Below are 17991 nucleotides of genomic sequence, written 5' to 3' on the forward strand. Positions count from 1 at the left end.
CCCACCCCCCCACCCTGTTTTGCAACTAAATTTTAAAATTTCAATGCATAATATTAAAATTAGCGCTCTCACTTATCTATTCTGAGTATGTTGCGCCCCTACTGAAAAAAAATTCTGGATCCGCCCCTGACTAGAAGGCTTTTTCATTTACCGATTTGGAGACATTAGTCAGAAGTAACATACTGGTTGGTTACATGACTACAAAGCTTTTTGATTTACTAATTTGGAGACACATTGTCAATACTGTAATGTGGATGGGGATTGGACAGTGGAAATGTGACTGCTTCTATATTTCACCAAAGTATGCTACTCTACACACCGGAGACCAACTTTTTTCCACCTAGAGTCAATGTTCCTTTAGCTCAACTTTTACGATTCTAGAAAAATATGATGGCATTAATATTACAATAAAACATTTACAACTAAATAATTCTAATACAATAATGATGAATAATCAATAGCATTAATTAATTTACTTCATACCAAATGCACCTGTAGTCAAAGTAGTAAAACATTAATAACACTAAATTGGAAAAATGTTCAAGGTAACAATTACGAACTTCTCAATTACGAACCTTCTATTTTACGAACGGTGTTTGGCGATGACGTCATCGCTAATGACGTCGTCATTTTAGGTAACTTTTTTAAGCTATTACATGTGAATTTTGAGTGCTTATGTTAATTTATTCTACTGCATAACAAGAAACTTCAAGTGTAATAAAGCATCAATCAGTGTTTTAAGGGTCTTTATTTTATCAATTAAAGCATCGTTTATAAACACACTAACAACGATAATAAGACGTGGTAAAGTCATTTCCTAAGATAAACTATTAAAGAAGCACGAGTCACTGGACTCTTTCCAGCGACATGCCGATCTAAATTTAGACCGTCTTATAGAGACGGCATTCAATGAGAGAATATCGTTAACAGCAACAGTCGGTTAACATCAAAGGAGCGCATAGCTGTGGTTGACAAACTTTACAGGACGCGCATCTGGGAATGAATTGGTTTACGCTTATGAACTTTGTAAACAATGAATGGGGTTTGGATAAGAAATGACAGAAAATATACAATTTAAATATATCATTTGTACGTATTATTTTCAATGACACCTTTTCATTGGTAGGGAGGGAGCATGGGAGGAGCATAGACCCGATTGTTTAATTGATTGCGGCAGCGGCTGGTTGACACTGCTAAAACGCTAGAGCGTGTATAGCCAATCAGCGCAAAGCAGAAATCCGTCGGTGCAACAAGCACACGAATAATCGTCGCCCATGCGGAGTACTTCTTGACTTTGCATCGGCTGTGGGCATGGAGGCTATGGGTAAATAATAGCACAATGAGAGAGGTTTGTTTATACAGTAATAATATACAATAGTTTAGTGTTAGTTAGAATTTTTTATAGTTAATTTTTATAACATTGTTTTAAACCTACGCAGTAATGTACATTGGAAATATTCTGTGTAAACTTAAACCAGTCATAGACCATACCATTAGTCCGTGACAACCGTTGTGTGCACACACATGGTTAAAAAATCTATGTTTCATTATTTTTCCCGATAGAGGGCGCTATTTTTTTTCATACCTCTCAATTACGAATTTTCTCAAATACAAACTCCTTCTAGACCAAAGGGTACCTAATTGAGAAGGTTGACTGGTACTACATTACTGAAAAAGCAATCCAGTAAAAGAAAGAATAAATAAAATTCCAATATGCTTACCCATGTTATAAACATTAGTTGGTACTTGTACTGTACTTTGCGTGAGGTTGACATCATCATTAAAATGATCGTCTGGTGTCAATGTAAAATTACCACCCAATGGCAGATATTGTCCATCCTCAGTTTTCTGATTTATTTGCAAGGCATTGAAATATTTATACTACAAAAGAAAAAATTTTATGGAGAAAAAAAAAACAATAGATTAATAGATATATCTACTTGTTAGTCAGGCATCTCACAACCCAACATAATATACTTCTAAGCCTAAAAATATAAAGATTTAATTTGTATTTTATTTTTATTTAATTTATTTTGCCTATTCAGCACATACAGTAATTATAATATCAAATTTGAGATATATAGGAATGTACTGTAACATCAACCTTGCATTGGGAAAACACACTGGCATATTATGTTAGCAACAATTTCTATGATACTGTATGTATTTATTATGACTGTAATAAATGTTTCCCTATGTAAAGTAAACCATTTAACAAGATAAGTCAATAACTAAATTTCCAATAACTAGCACCTTGAAGGCTGATTAGGCTGTTCACTGTGACCATGGAATTATGGTATGCTTCAGTCCTAAACAAACTCACACCACATTTATACCACACACAAACCACAAACACGGTTTTATGTCCTTGAAATGTATTTTCACTACAAAAAGCGACCCTCCAAACTTCGCTGTTTATACAACAAGTTAATACGTGTGTTACACACCGGAAGATTTGTATGGCGCAATGTATTTTGGGAGACAATGTCAAACCAACAGTGCAACTCTACTCTCCTTCCACTGAATTTACATGGTTTGTTTTTTGAAAGAGGAGTGATTGCTTACAGTTGATTGATTGTGTTAATATTCCCTTAATATTTTCCCTCGTAATCCTATTTTGTTGTTACTAATTATTGTATTTACCATTGCTAACAGTTGAGTATCATGGGAGAAGACGATCTTTGATTGTTTCTGTCAGTGATGGTAGGCTAGTCAGACTGACGAATAGAGGGGGAAAGCAATTGGCTTGCGGAGCGACATGTGCTTGATTTCGTTGCATTACTTGCCAAGCAATAATTACAAAAAAATATTATAATCTATAATTATAATTATGGCAATTAAATCGATAAATTGTTAAAGAAAATAACGTTACTTTTGAATTAAAAAAAAAAAAAAATTAGCCATGTTGTATCGTAACTACTGCAAGAACCAAGCTATGTCCCCAATGCAATCTCAGCTGGGCTAGTAATATATTATGAAGCCATAACAGAGGCACTACTTCTAGATTTTTAGTGTATATAGAGGGTATACCACAGACAGTGCTGTAATATGTACTTAACTGGAAAAATATTTATATGTTTTTATTTTATAGTTTATGACGAATCGTTATGCAGCAGTGTGGAAGGAGTACAAGAGGTGGAAGAATAGGCTGGTGGCAGTCTGCTGAGCCTATTAGAAGATGATGGCGAGTTACCACATGATGTACTTGTAAGCCAAACTGCTGGCCAAGATGACAATGAGACAGAAGCTGTTATAGGTATGCTGTATTTTACAATACATATAACCATTACTAATACACATCTTTTATTGTATTTATCAGCAGCAGTAAAATTTTGACTGGGGTAAGTATTTTTCTATTTCTGCCAATTTTAGACTCAACATTTTCCTATTTAATTCTTATTTTACAACACCGTATACACTTACCTTAACCGAGTACTGTATTTTGTGTAGTTCCCTTATGGAACTTAAGATTACATTATTACATTGCACCATGAAATATGGAGTAGATATAATTGTTATAAAACCTTTTTAAACAATTATACTTTACTATATGTGACCTTTGCTAGTTTTTGAATATTGAAAAATATTTTTAAAAAATGATATTACTGTATACCTCAGCCTCAATTTTTTTTCTTTTACAAAAGTTTAGCCTCAGTGTTCTTATCAAAAGTGTACTGTATTTTCATTATTTTAAAAATAGTTGTATTTAATTGTTACCTAAAATTCTTCTGCAATTTACATGTACACTGTACTGTAAAGTTACCAATAATATACAGCATCACAAGTTTATAGAGATTTTTTTTTTTTTTTAAGGTGCTGTAGCCAAAAAACAGAAGGCATCCAATACTGGCAAAGAAAAACAGGACAATCAGAAGTGCAGAGCAAACTCGAAAGGTAACTATAAATTTCATATTTGTGATTACCACCTGTTTAGCCCACAAAAGTTAATGCCACTCTCTGTTACTCTGTGCTACTTTTCCCAGTCATTAATTTAAGTTTATTTTTATTAAATTTATTTTTATTTCTTGCTTTTTTTTTAGAAAAAAAGAAAGCCAAGGTAGATGAAATGGTATCTAGTTTCACAGAGGCAGTAATAAAGGTTAGCAAAGACTTTGGTGATGCACATTTTCAAAACCAACTGAAACTGCAAGAAAACATGTTCATGTATGAAGAAAGGAGAAGAAAAGAAGAAGGAGAAGAAAAGCGCAAGGCTGAAGATCAATTAGAACTCTTTTCTAAGTTCAGCCAGGCATGGCATTCGACACCTTCGGCTACTGCAAACTTGCCAGTTGCTAGTGCCACTCATATTCCAATGCCCATTTCCACATTTCCATCGGTAATGCACCATCAAATGCAAATCTCTCGTCTGCCATCTTCATCTGGTAGCCCACACTCAACTTTATCTAGTGCAGGCTCTTCAAAGGACCAAAAAAATAAACAAAATATTGACGTGTATAATAAGCCTTGGTTGTAAGATGTGTAATTACTCTATTGGGTTTGTATTTTTTTTTTCTCTCCTTCAGTCAAGGATTCCAAATGAAGTAATGCATCTTAATAAGGCATATGAAGCTTGTGAGCGACATGTTTCAACTTGCCACACGTCATCGACAGGTAATAATACTTATGCTACTACCAGTCTGACAAAACCAGCAAATATTAGGGCAAGTAGACCGGTTAGTAGCATAAGCATTATAGACGACGTGTGGCACATCAACACATGTCGTTTACAAGCTTTATCTAGTTCCATTTTACTTTCTTAAATATTTCTTACTAACTACTGTTTTTTTTTTTAAAGGAGAGTGTACTTTTAACTAGTGTAATTTTGTAAAGACTTTTTTTAAGATTTTGTGTGTGTGTGTGTGTGTTCTCAACTTGGTTTTTGAACTATTGTGTAGGTGTTGCAGTAGTATTTTTATTAGACAAGTCTCTGTAGTCAATAGTGTAAATATTTGAAAGTTTTCTATTAAAACAATGATACATTACTGTATGTTATTGCGTTCTGTTTAAGTGTGCTTTTCATATAGACATGACACTGCAGTTGACTGACCAGTGCACTATGTAATAAGCTGAAATATGATGTTTCTATACTGGTTACAGATTAGAGTAGAGTACATCAATAAAAACTATTTTGAGAAACTGTATTTACCCATGATACATACACCAAGCTTGTTTAAACGAACTACCATTCAAGACTACTGTACATCATCGGAATCAAGTGAAAAAAAAGACGTCAGATGGTTTTGAGTAAATATCCTCTGATAAAGAATTATTTCATTATTTATTCAACATTCCCGATTCAACTCTGCTCCTTACAGTACCATAAACTGCATAACAATCACAAAAATTGAAAAACTAATAATGAAGGTATTAGCCACTACTTCCTTACTTAAACTAAATAGAAAAATAAATTGAAATACAGTAAAATAAAATGCTAATTTTCAAACAAATTAGGATTGGACAATTTTAAATTCTACAAATTCTACGAAATTTCAAGTTTTTGTAGTGACAGGAACGCCAATTGGCCAAAAATAAATGTATAACATCTTTGGTATATAACATTTCGGTGGGCAGTATGTTTGCTAAACAAGTCTTGCATAAACAAAGTTGGAATGTTGTAGCGAATACAGTATTCAGAAAAATTAAAGTGAAACAAAATCACTCATTTTATAGTATTGAACATTTGCAAAACTAATGTTGCATGTGCGAAAAAGCACAATACTGTACATACAAAAACTCTGTTTATACAGGATACCAGTTCATGTGATTATACGAAGTACTGTACTAATGCAGCTCGTATATCATCTGCAGAAACCTCTTCTTCTGGTGCATTCTCTGCATGTGGCTGTTCAAATTCTTGGGGAACATTGTCCCACGCTGGATTATATTTCTCTCCCTCATCAATGCAAAAGTTATGCAAGACACAACAAGCAGCGATCATACATCCAACATTTTAAGAGCACTATTGTTGCGTTTCATTAGTATGCGCCACCTCCCCTTCAGCATTCCAAATGAATGTTCCACAACCATCCTCGCTTTCGATAGTCTGTAATTGAATTGATTTTGCTCTCTTGTAAGGTTCCCTGTCATGGAGAAGCCCTTCATCAACCACGTCATTAAAGGATAAGCTGGGTCTCCAAGTATCATTATAGGTACATGTACGCCATTTATAATCTCTGCCCTCTATAAAAAAAGAATAGAAATAAAAAAATATATATGTTCAGATTCAATTATTGCAATCATTTGTTTATTTTAAAATTAATATAAGAAAACTTATTTTATCCAGATACTGTATAAAACTGTAAAACTGTACTGTATTAAATTTACATTAGGAAATAAGTTTGCATTGCATAGATTGCATACCTCTAAACAATATTATTATTGAAGATTAGGAACAAAAATAAAAACTATCATTGATGTCATTTTATATTTCTATCTAGGCACATTTAAAAAAATTATTTTTCATTTAATTGACGTACCGTAAATTATTGTTAGCGCCATCCTTTGCAGTTATAATAATCGGCAGCAAAATCATTAGGGGCTATGATCAGAATGTGGGTTCAATCAATTGCCCCTGCACATTGGGAAAAACCATGTTGCTGCCTAAAACCGTTAACAGTTTCTGTCAATTTCTGTCCTTGTGGCCAACATATACTCTGCTCGGAGTTCTTGCACAATTTCCCTACACACTTGATGTACTACCACACAAACACTTGATCATTGCAACCCCAAACAGATTAGCTATAGAATGAACATCGCAACATGTGGCTAGTCGGTATAGGGCTATTGCCACACATTTTTTCGTTGATAAATTTCGCCCAAACTTGTTGGGTTTTCTTCCTATGAGGTGGTCAAGATGGTCACACAAATAATTGAAGGTGGGCTTGGTCATTCTAAAGTTTTCCTTCCACTGTCGGTTACCGTAATTTTCAAGAACATCAATGCTCCACCAAGCGTCGCTTCGGAAATTGTACCCATATGTTCGAATACGTGGCTCTCGTTCTCTGTCGTCAACAGTAATTTTCTCAAGTAGCAGACGAAATGCATTTATGAATACGTTCATAATTTCCTGATGTGCGATTGCAACATCACTGTCACCGATCAGCCTCATTCGCGGTACTTGCTGTAGACGGCCTAGGCCTAGCCCTCCAACGCCGTTTTCTCCTCCAAAAATCATCATAAGAATGATGAAAAGAAAACCGTTTTCTTCCATAGTAATCAGCAAATAGTTTAAGAAACTCTCAAAAAACCAGTCAATGTTTTGGAAAATAAATTTCCGCGCAAGACCAGCGGAAGTAGAACGCTTCAGTAGGTGTTTATCTGACCTTACATCCCACAATGCAACGCGCCTTACGCAATTTCCTGTATAACACGGATTCAAAGCTCGCAAGTAAAAATTAGTGTTGCTGAGCGATTGGCCTTCGCCGTTAATTTTCGTTCAATGACAAAACACAGTGTTTAATCCCATGGTGTAGTATAAACACAGCCCTAGATGGTTTTGTAATCACAAAGAATCCAATCTCGTTTATACAACTCTCAATGGTGTGTTGTATCATGGACGTGGTTGTATAAACAAGTTTTTTGCACATTATGTGACCTTCTTAATTACACTGTATAAAAAATCAATTAATGACAGTTAAGTGATAAAAAAGATTTATTACACAAATTAACACAGCAAGGTACTTGATACAGTACTATTACCATGCTATTACCAACATGTAAGGTCACTGAAAGTAGTACCTGTTCCACTGTAAAGCAGCCCTCACAAGGACCATGCCTCACTCAATCAATCAGTTGTTTAATGGGACATTAACCTTCATTAACATGTCAAACACTCAATTTCACCCTACCAGTCGGGTATACAATGGTCAGCATACTGTAAGGACTTGTACACCTAATGTCCAATCGAATAATGGTTGAGCTGACACCTCAATATCATGTGTGACTCTCTATTGAACAATGCTACCCAAGTGGTTGGCACAGCAGCTTGCTCAGAAGTCACAACATCATTTGACTCCCTGCTGAGCAACGTAACCAACGGCCTGTTTCTACTGACGGTAAAAAAAAAACCATGCTTAAGAACCTTTGTTTTTAAGAATGGTTCTTTGTGGCACTGGTAGAAATGGGGGTCACAAAAAAGAACTGTTTTTATTGGCATCCCAAAGTATGGTCATTTGGCACAGCTCTAGCAGAATCTTTGAAAAGGACATAATTGAGATTTAATTTTTATCAGACATGTCAATAATTTAGTCCTTGCATATAAAGTTCTTCAATAATGATCAGAAATTTCTCTTTTGTTAAGTAAGAACAAAACTGACACAAGCTATTATTTGGAAAGCAGGAATCACCATTGTTTGTACCTTCTGTAATTGCAGAAAAATATTTTTGTTAAAGCTTTTATTATAATGGTTAATTTGTCATTGTAAATTGCATTGGGGTAATTTATACCCAAGATGCTGACACAGCAACCTTCACAGATGTCACAGCATCATGTGATTCAGTACTGAGAAATGCTACACAAGGGTTTGTTTCTACTGATGAGAAAGAACCAATGGTGGCAATATTAGGTGCAGAAAAAAAAATCATTCTTTTTGGCATCCCAAAGAAGTTCTTTGGCATGGAATCAATACTGTTCCAGGGACACAGAACCTTTTTTTTCGGCCAAAAATAATCTTCCTTCGAGGGGTAATTTTTAGCTGCAACAGAAATGGTGGGATAATTTGACCTAAAGTATGTTTTTAATTGGAATATAATTTGATTTTGATACATCACTTGAAAAAGCTTTGTGGTTTAACAGTGGAGGTATGTGTTATTTTATGCCTATATTAGCAATAACAAATGCATATGACAGAACACGACTTTAATTCGTCATGCTACTTTATTCCTCGCTGCTCAATCTCCACAAGTAACAGAGGGACAGTATATAGTTAAAATGAGGTGTGAAATAATTATTTCCTAACAGTATAACTCATCTATATTGACCACTTGCTAGATTTTGAAATGTTTTCACATAGTAGCCAGGTGAACTTAATCGCTCCCCAATTTTTTGCAATCCCTTCACAAGACAAACATACACACAAGATGGTCTACTTGACGACGTCTAACATGAGGCTTAGGGAGTTGTTTTTGGTCGAGAGAAATTGAAATTCCTGCACATGCGCAGATCCATCCATGCCACATCTCGGAAGCTTACCGAGATTACCAAGACGTTCAAATTTTACAAGGATATAATACACAGAGGTGCTTTCACACGTGGCGTAAAATGTTACTTTTCGTTACATTTTGTTACATTTGGTAAGATTTTTGTACGTGCGAATTGGGTATTAGTTTCAAATTGAATAGGGAGAACCACATTCTCAAACCATCCCCCCACCCCCAACCTAAATCAGATTCTACCCCAACATATAGTATTGAAATATTTTATTTTCAACTACTGATTGTAAAAAATAAGTGGCAGCTCACTTACTTTCCAACCACCACCTACTTAAAAAAAAAAACACTAACCGGCCAATCAGAAATGCCTTTTATTGTATTAGTTATATACCTGCCAGTTCCTTACTTCTGCTGGTTAACCACACAGGAATATTTTACTTTTATAATTGAAAAAAGAATTAAATGCCAAGTATTGGTGTTGAAATGAAAATGTTATGCAAATAGTCAAGGTTGTTAGCATCACATAAAAATATTCCCAATCTGTTCCCACAAACTGAAGATAATACATATGAAATGCTGTATACATTAACTGTAATAGCACTAATTTGAATATTCATCACACAGCTATTGTTATCTGCCTACGATATACAGTAAACCTAATCTTTAAATGGTCCTCACATTCACACCCTACTTCGGACTGTGACCAAAATTTAAACACTTCTTCATTAAAACAAAACAAACTATTCTGGAACCATTCAAGAGATATTTAGGTGTGGGTCCTAATGGCCCTCACATGCACTTTCTTGTAACCTGGTTAAACTTTCACGAAAGTGTCATTCAGATCAGTTGATTGGTTAAACCTTCACGAAACTTTCATTCAGATGAGTAGACACGTTTTTGAATATCTGGTGTACTGTATGCTTCTAAATCCCTTTAACTTGTCCTTACACCCGCGCGATACTCCGGACTGTCACCAAAATTTAATCATTTCTTCATTGGGACATGCCCGTTTATTTGTATTTGTATAAAATAAAGCAAATGTAAAAGTAGGTTCTACTTTAAAATTAGTACTTTTAATGCTCTTGTTGAAAAAAATGATAATTATAAACAATAACCAGCTTGTTATTCATAGGGTTTCCCCAAAAACAATCAATTGATATCATATATATTTATCGGCCATGTGCTAAGCGTAGAGTAATTGAACTTGATAGCACGCATCCACCCTGCTCCTGTAAATAGTCCATACAGTCAATATTTGTGGTGTGTGCCAGATGAGCGCAAAATTCACAACTAATCCATCAGATGAATTCAATTAATAGATCAATATTTGAAGACTAGCTGTTTACTATAAGTGGAAATAACACAGGTCAACCATACCAATTAACAGTTTCACAAAGATTACATATAAACTGCAACGTTAAACTGCAAACTATTATTACTATATACATGTTAAAACTTTTTTACTGAATTTCTCAAATGTGATTTCTATTTGTCTGTGGTCCTATATTTTGTTCATTGCAGTCTAAAAATGATTTAAGTTCCTGTCAGCAGCACTACTTGTGAGGTTTAACATTACCACATTTATTTAGAATTCATGTCAATTTAAATGAATTAACAATTATTTTTAAATTTAATTGTACAAAAAATAAACAATTATTAATTACAATAATTACAATCATGATGTTAATATAAATTATATTAAAAATAATAAGCATATTTATATTTTAATTTAATTTGTAAATAAATTTAAATGAATGAGTTTGGTAATATATTTTGTTTTTCTTTTATTCTATTGTAGCATTGTAGTATATTTTTGCAGTCTATTTTTTTTTTTTTTTGTCTTTTTTAAAGTATTTTAAACAAATCTACAATAAAAAATTGTGAATTTTGTGAAAAAATTGTGAAACGCTGGAGCAACATAAGCTTTAAGTACCAATTATATACAGTATAGTATTGAAACCCTGAAATTGGAGGTTTGGAACCAAAACTGTTCCAACCACTTCTTTCAACCAAATTATTAGGCTTAATTCTCCTTACTGGTTTTAATTCTGCATTAATTTGTATATTTAAGTACAATTACCAAATTTGTCAATAATACATATAACAACCATTATCCCATTTTAAGAATTATCTTTTTTTAAACATTAATTTTATAATTTTCACTAAAGTGCCATCGCATACTATTAACATTATGCATACTCTAAAAAATAAATTCTCATGTAAAAACTTACAAAATTAATTTTCAGATGAATATAAAATTGTAAATACTATCTTGTCATTCTTTTCTACTTTCTGCTCAATATACTTTATAATCAGTAAAGTAAATTTCACAATCACACTATTTTACTTTGGACAATGACATTTAATGCTGCCTTCAATATTGCTCAAATAAAATATGAGATGCAGAGTAATATCACACCTGTTGATGTCAAGAATTAGGCCCGACCGACCTAAAATGTACGAAATTGAGGTTTGGCATTTTAGTTTTTTTTTTTCTCTCTCTCTTTTTCACTATAAAGATAAGTACTTTATTTTTAATGAGCTAAAAAGACTGAAAAAGGACCATCTTGCTGGATGGTAGGCGATGCGACAGTGTTATACAATAGTTTTGCTTTTAAAATGTTAAAATGGTATTGGTGTATTTTCAAGTATTTTGCTTTTTAGGGAAACACATTTTTGGGAAAGAAAAAAAGAAAAAAAAATTTCCTATTGACCTACTCATTTTTTTATTTTCCAAAAACGTAGCAAACACAAGATTCCTTTTTTTTTTACCTAATTATTTGTTTTTCTACATCTAAAGCACTGTCCAGACTATGACATGCCTATATATGCTCATGATGACATCACATCATGACCATATATGGAAGTTTTTGGTTAAAGAATATTTGATAATATGGACAATTCTTAATGTACTATTCAAAAACATTTGATGTACTCACCTCTATAGATTCATTATATTCATGTGCAAGATTTGCTTGTTCTGCAGCATCTACTAATTTCTGTGAAACATAAAGAAAAAGATATGATTTAGAAAACTATTTTACTTAATTCATGATTTCTCGTACTGCTATGCTATTACATCTCTACTGAAAGATACATACTTCTTGGTATTTTCAATGTGGTTGATAGGAGTGACGTTTTCCCTACCAGATGTGTTGTCCTACCGAATACTCAATATGTTTCCAAATGCTAAGGAGACAAAGTTGCAAGTGTTTCAGGTGGGAATCGAACCCACGACCTCCAGATAACTTGTCTGGTCGTGGGTTGTGAGTTCGATTCCCACGCAAATCACTTGCAAATTGTTTTTCGGTAGTATTGGAAAACATCTCCTACATAGGATAAACTTGGTCGTTAATGGTGTGAAACTATTGAATTTTTCTCAAAATTAAACTTAGCCACCTCCAACATATTTTTGCCATTAAAAGCTTTTAAAAAAAAAACCACATGGATTCACCCACAACCTAAGAATTCTCATATGCTTTATGACATTTTTTCCCACAATAAATGTGATAGAGATGAATGTAATGTAATGTATAATAAAAGGTTGAATGTGACACGGACCACAAAATGGTGCAAAGAATGTTCAAACTAAAAACCCGTAAAAAGACTAGTAATGTATAAGTGGAGTGAACATACCAAAGCATGTTGGCCTAGACGTTAGTGAGTTGAAACAGCCAATGTATATGGAACCTTCTGAAGGCCTGGTAGAGATGATCTATGATGGCACATGGGAGAACTTCAAAGATCCAGTTTACTCAGCAGGAGCTGAAGTAATTGGACTCAGAGTAAAGAACTATGAAGAAGACAATCAACCAGCTACTGAAAACAAAGGTACGCCTCAAATCCAGAAAACGCTGAATGAAGTCAAGCTATAACTAGTAGAGCTGCCAACACTAGAACAATTATAGAGGTGGGAAATACCAACCTCTCAACACCAACAGCTATGTCAGTAATGTTACAGTTACCCTCTGGTGCTGACTCAAGCTGGACTGACTAGAATGCCTTCTGTCACTACAAAGCTACACTTAAGAAGTGGGAATATCTGAGCATTGGTGATATTCAGGAAAAAAATTTACTAAAATGTATAAAATGTTCAGAGGTTTGAAGGCTTGGTCACCTTTTACAGACTGCTTGTATTTATGCCTTTTTGGAGACTTTTAATATGAAATTAAACAATCAAATTAAATATGAAACAAACAATCCTAAAGGACTGTAACTGATAGGCCTGATATAATATGTAATACACCAATGACACCCAAAGCTAAAGTCTTTAATGGAAATGATATAGTGGAAATAAATGTGATACACAGTACTAATGTTAAACGAAAAGGTAAAAATAAGGTTTTGACCAAAATATGAGAACATGGGGTAAAACTGAGATACATTCTATCAAAATAAAAACATCCTTGTACTACACATCTGTAACACTGTCTGCATCACATTGTTAACAACATTTGGGCTAATTTCTGTTGTATAATAATAGCCTGCATTATTTTCATTTCCATGTAGGAATACTGGTTTGCTTACTATATCAGCTGAATCATTATTGTAATTACTATGTAATTGCAATACTATTTAAATTGAACGCAACGAATCATGCTATCTACCAGTTATAGCATATTAACATTATTCTTTAGATTCTAAGTTACTATTCTGATAAAAATACTAATATCAAATTATATGAATTTTTTTATACTTTCAAGGACATTCATAAAATGAGTATTAAGTAGTGCTGCATTGTGAAAAGTTGAAAAATAGTAAATATTTCATCATTAAACTATCTAAGAGGTTAATTTAGAGAACAAGTGCATTCAAAAAAGGCTACAAAATCTTCAAAGTGCATTAACAACGCTTTTTTTATGGTTTTTACTTGTATTAGTGATGCATGGATGCATTGCATGGTGATAATAGTATCAACAACAAGAAAACCAATTATAAAGAGGAATTAAGCTTTACACCTCAGTCACAACTCACCTCACAACAGAGTCAAGTGTAGCAAGCTATTTACTTGTAGTGTCAATGGCAAGCCCCACTTTTTTGAATCGGTAAATTATGTTCAACAAAATGCTTACAAAAATTAATTCTTTTGCATGCACCTTACCCAAGCCTATGATAATTTTCATTAATAATAATTATAATAATGATATTAATAATAATAATTATTAATATCATTATTAATAATAATAATTATTAATGATACAATGTGACTGACATTACGGTATATTATCTGCTATTTCAATATTGTTTACCAAATCAAATAATTATATTCTTACTGTGATAAAGTGTAGACAAAGAGGGTGTGTTTCTGCTGAATAACGCCAAAAACACACGTTTTTTATAAACGGTTAAATTCCTTCTGAATGCGTTTCTAGTTAAAAGTGCAACTAAAAAAAAAACATGGTAATGCGAGCATTGCCAGGTGGGCAGAGCTTAAATGACGGTGACTAACGGAAGTTGAAGCTAACTTTAATTCTTGCGAGCTACAGCGCATGCAGCGAAAGAAGTAAACAACACACCACGAAAGTATGAAAAAGGTATGGTATAATCTTCAAGAATGTCATGTTACATCCTTGCCTATTTTTAATTAACTTCTTTATATAATTATATATAACATAATATTTTGTAGTTAGCATTTTTATGACCTTAAAGGACCTTTAAGTTTTACTCAACATTTTCTAGGAAAGTACTGTTTGCTTATTTTAATTTGCTTTACTTTGTAAAGCTCATAAATATTATTATCCTACAGTATGCTATTGTCCTATGACACACAAGTTCCTTTACCGGTGGACAGTATTTAATTAACATAAGGTAAATGAACTGAGTTTGGTATCTCCAAGACTTGAATGTGGTTTTGCATCCTGGACATTTACTTTCAGTTGGTCCAAACCACTTATTTATTAGGTACCTTAATTAAGTACATGTTTATCGGACACTTTACTATAGTTTTTAATTGGTGGATTAGATTGCTAAGCTTGTTGGAATTGGTGCCCTGATTCGATGGGACCCTTAATATGCAAAGTGTCACACCCATCTTAAAAGGTCTTACTACGCAAAGTAATTCAGTAGTAATTTGGGATCGTGCAGACAACTCAAGACATCTTTATTACCTGGAACCCTGTTATTTTGTCCAGCTTCAGTTCCTCTTTTATCTGTAAGTAAAGTACTTAAGTTGCTGCTTCAGGTTCTAACCACCACCATCCTCTAAGCTCGTTTATATGTTTAATTTCTATCTTTGTTTAATTCCCGTATTATAATCACATTGTAAATAAACTATATTTTGTAAATACACAAAAGTTGTGATCTCTTTTCTGTTAGTTATTCTGAGCCGTAACGTAACAGTCATCCTATTGGTTTAATTTTTTTATTCGCCCTGAATTTCCCACGAATTTGGCTCACCAACGGGTCATGACTAACACGGTATTGCGTTGCAGCTAAAAAGTGTACCACAAAACACGTTTTCTTAACGTGAACCCTATAACGAATGCGTGTAAAAACATGCATTTTTAGAACGCATTCCTAACTTCTTTTTTTTTATGGCCCATTTCTACTGGGGAAAAAATATGTGTGTTTTAATAACTGTTTAAAAACTCTTGTTTTTTGCTCAGCAGAAACAGGCCCAGAGACAACATACATTTCCTAAATTTAGGATGATTTTCATAATAATAATAATAATAATAATACACATGCTATAACTGTGACTGACATTACGGTATATTATCTGCTATTTCAATATTGTTTACCAAATAAATAATGATATTCTTATTGTGATAAGGTGTAGACAAAGAGACAACATACACTTCCTAAATTTAGGTTTACTATACTACAGTATATTCACCATACTAGCTTGGCTCAAATAGATAATTACAAAATATTTGTTTGAGAACAATTATAGCACTTTTTTTTTTCCAAGAATATAATTGGGCAAATTTTTCCAAAGGAAAGAAATATATTTTTTAAAAAGAGGAATACTATGTAATATATATTACACAATCAGGGAAAGAAGAATATTCAGAGAATTATTCAAAAGAAAAATATGTGATAACATGTCAATTATTTTAATTACTGTACTTTGCAATAATGAAGGTTGTAATGGCATAAGTGTGCACTTTCTATGAATGTCATACCAACTGTTTGATATAGTAGTATAACAATAGAGCAAAAATCACTTGACAGCTGATGTTAAATAGAAAGTGATGAGCATTTACAAGCTTATTTGGAAGTCTAATGTAACCTTCGGCTCCTGAAATTCTCCGCCTGAGCAGTGTGCAATGTGACAGGCGTTAAAATCAATAGGCAAAATAGCCTCTATTGATTACCTGCTATTGAGTCCATCAGTTTGTGAGAAAGTCAAAATACATAAAATGCATAAATTATATTCACATAGTCTAAAAAAACACCTACTATTATCTTATACATAATAGCTATATATAGTGTTGCAACTTCAACTTCATATGCTGGCTTTGAAGGGAAGACCCTCACAATACTTAATTAAAAAAATTTAAAAAAAAAATAAAAACAATTATCAGAATATCATCAAAATCCTTCAAAGGAAGGAAGGAAGTTGCCCTCCAGTATATTAATGCAAATTCTATTAAAACCATGATCATTTTATTTACTTTTATATTTTATTTTCACCTACACAACATACTCAACATTCATGCATTACGTGATAGTGAATGCATTATAAAGAACACAAGCATATGATTTCTACCCGCACTATTTTCAAACAATAATTTAATGGAACCTTCATACACAACAGTGACATCTGCTGCATACACTGGCACATGATCATATTCAACGATTAATGCACAAAATTAAATATTTCTCAGGGGAAATGTGAATTGTTCTTAATTTGCTAGTTGGTAAAGGACTGTCTATTGCATTTTCAGTTCATGTGCAAAACATATGTTTTAGTGTGGGGTGGGTAGAGGGGAGGTGTTGACTATGTGTGAGCCAGACGATGGTGTTTGGGTGACAAAAACCATTAATATTGTATGTTTTTTTTGTGAAGAAGGGGAGGAAGTGCGAGATCTCTGATAAGAACATGTTTGTGATCTTTTGAGCGTGATGTAAAAAATAGTGATCCTAAGGCACTGGGTTTCATTATTGTTTACATTGGCTGTTCTGACAATTTTATTTAACTTTTATTCACTATTTACTGAAGATGATGGATTTCTCTTTTGTGAGCTGCGAGTGAGGCAGGTGGAGTGCTTTCTCAGGGCATTCGTGCCCCTATTGGAGATTTCATCAGCTGCATTCTTGGTCATTTTAACTGCCCTGTTACAACAAAGTTGACGGGGTCTCTGGTGCAGGTTTGGGCATTCCAAGTAGATGCTCCATTTCCTGTATAGCTGTTGCAAAAGGAAGCTGTGTCATTTTCATTTTGCTTGCAATTTCTTTTAATTTATCCTTAGGATGAACAGCCCTTGTGCCTCTTTTTCAAAAATGTATATCCAAATAAATTATTAGAAACTCATTTTGAGGTAAGGTATTTGTATATTTTTAATACTTTTGTCGATGTAACGTAATACTACTATTGCAAAAATTTTATTTCCCTCCACTAATTTATTTAGATTGTATTTTTAATTTTACATAAAGGAACAAATTTTGCATGGACGTTTCATGTGCGCTTTTTCATGGACAATTGTCAGCTTGAGTTGCTTGCTGACCTGGACAGACTGTCCAATGGGAAAGTAGCATATTTACAATGGCATCATCATAAAGGTACAGGGGCCGACCGAGGGAGTGGTGGATCCATCTTGAGATGCTCAGGTACTCTATTTAACATCTATAGATGGCGTACAGTAAGCCACACAACACCATCAAAGCAAGAAATGACGT

The 17991-nt window shown here is 33.4% G+C and overlaps 1 protein-coding gene across 4 annotated transcripts in view; it reads right to left on the bottom strand.

The window, feature by feature from the left end:
* Positions 1-17991, bottom strand: part of LOC117101146 (voltage-dependent calcium channel subunit alpha-2/delta-3-like) — a 108473-nt gene that overhangs the window by 44862 nt on the left and 45620 nt on the right. For all 4 annotated transcript variants that reach the window (XM_033241026.1, XM_033241027.1, XM_033241024.1 and 1 more), the window contains exons 4-5: positions 12090-12149; positions 1722-1881 (exon numbers count right to left, since the gene is read on the bottom strand). In XM_033241026.1, coding sequence (XP_033096917.1) covers positions 1722-1881; positions 12090-12149 — 220 coding nt within the window. The remainder of the gene's footprint in view (positions 1-1721; positions 1882-12089; positions 12150-17991) is intronic.

This window comes from Anneissia japonica, unplaced genomic scaffold (genome assembly GCF_011630105.1).
Source record: "Anneissia japonica isolate Jap-2015-1 unplaced genomic scaffold, ASM1163010v1 scaffold921_len549748_cov171, whole genome shotgun sequence".
In the NCBI taxonomy this organism is placed as follows: domain Eukaryota; kingdom Metazoa; phylum Echinodermata; class Crinoidea; order Comatulida; family Comatulidae; genus Anneissia; species Anneissia japonica.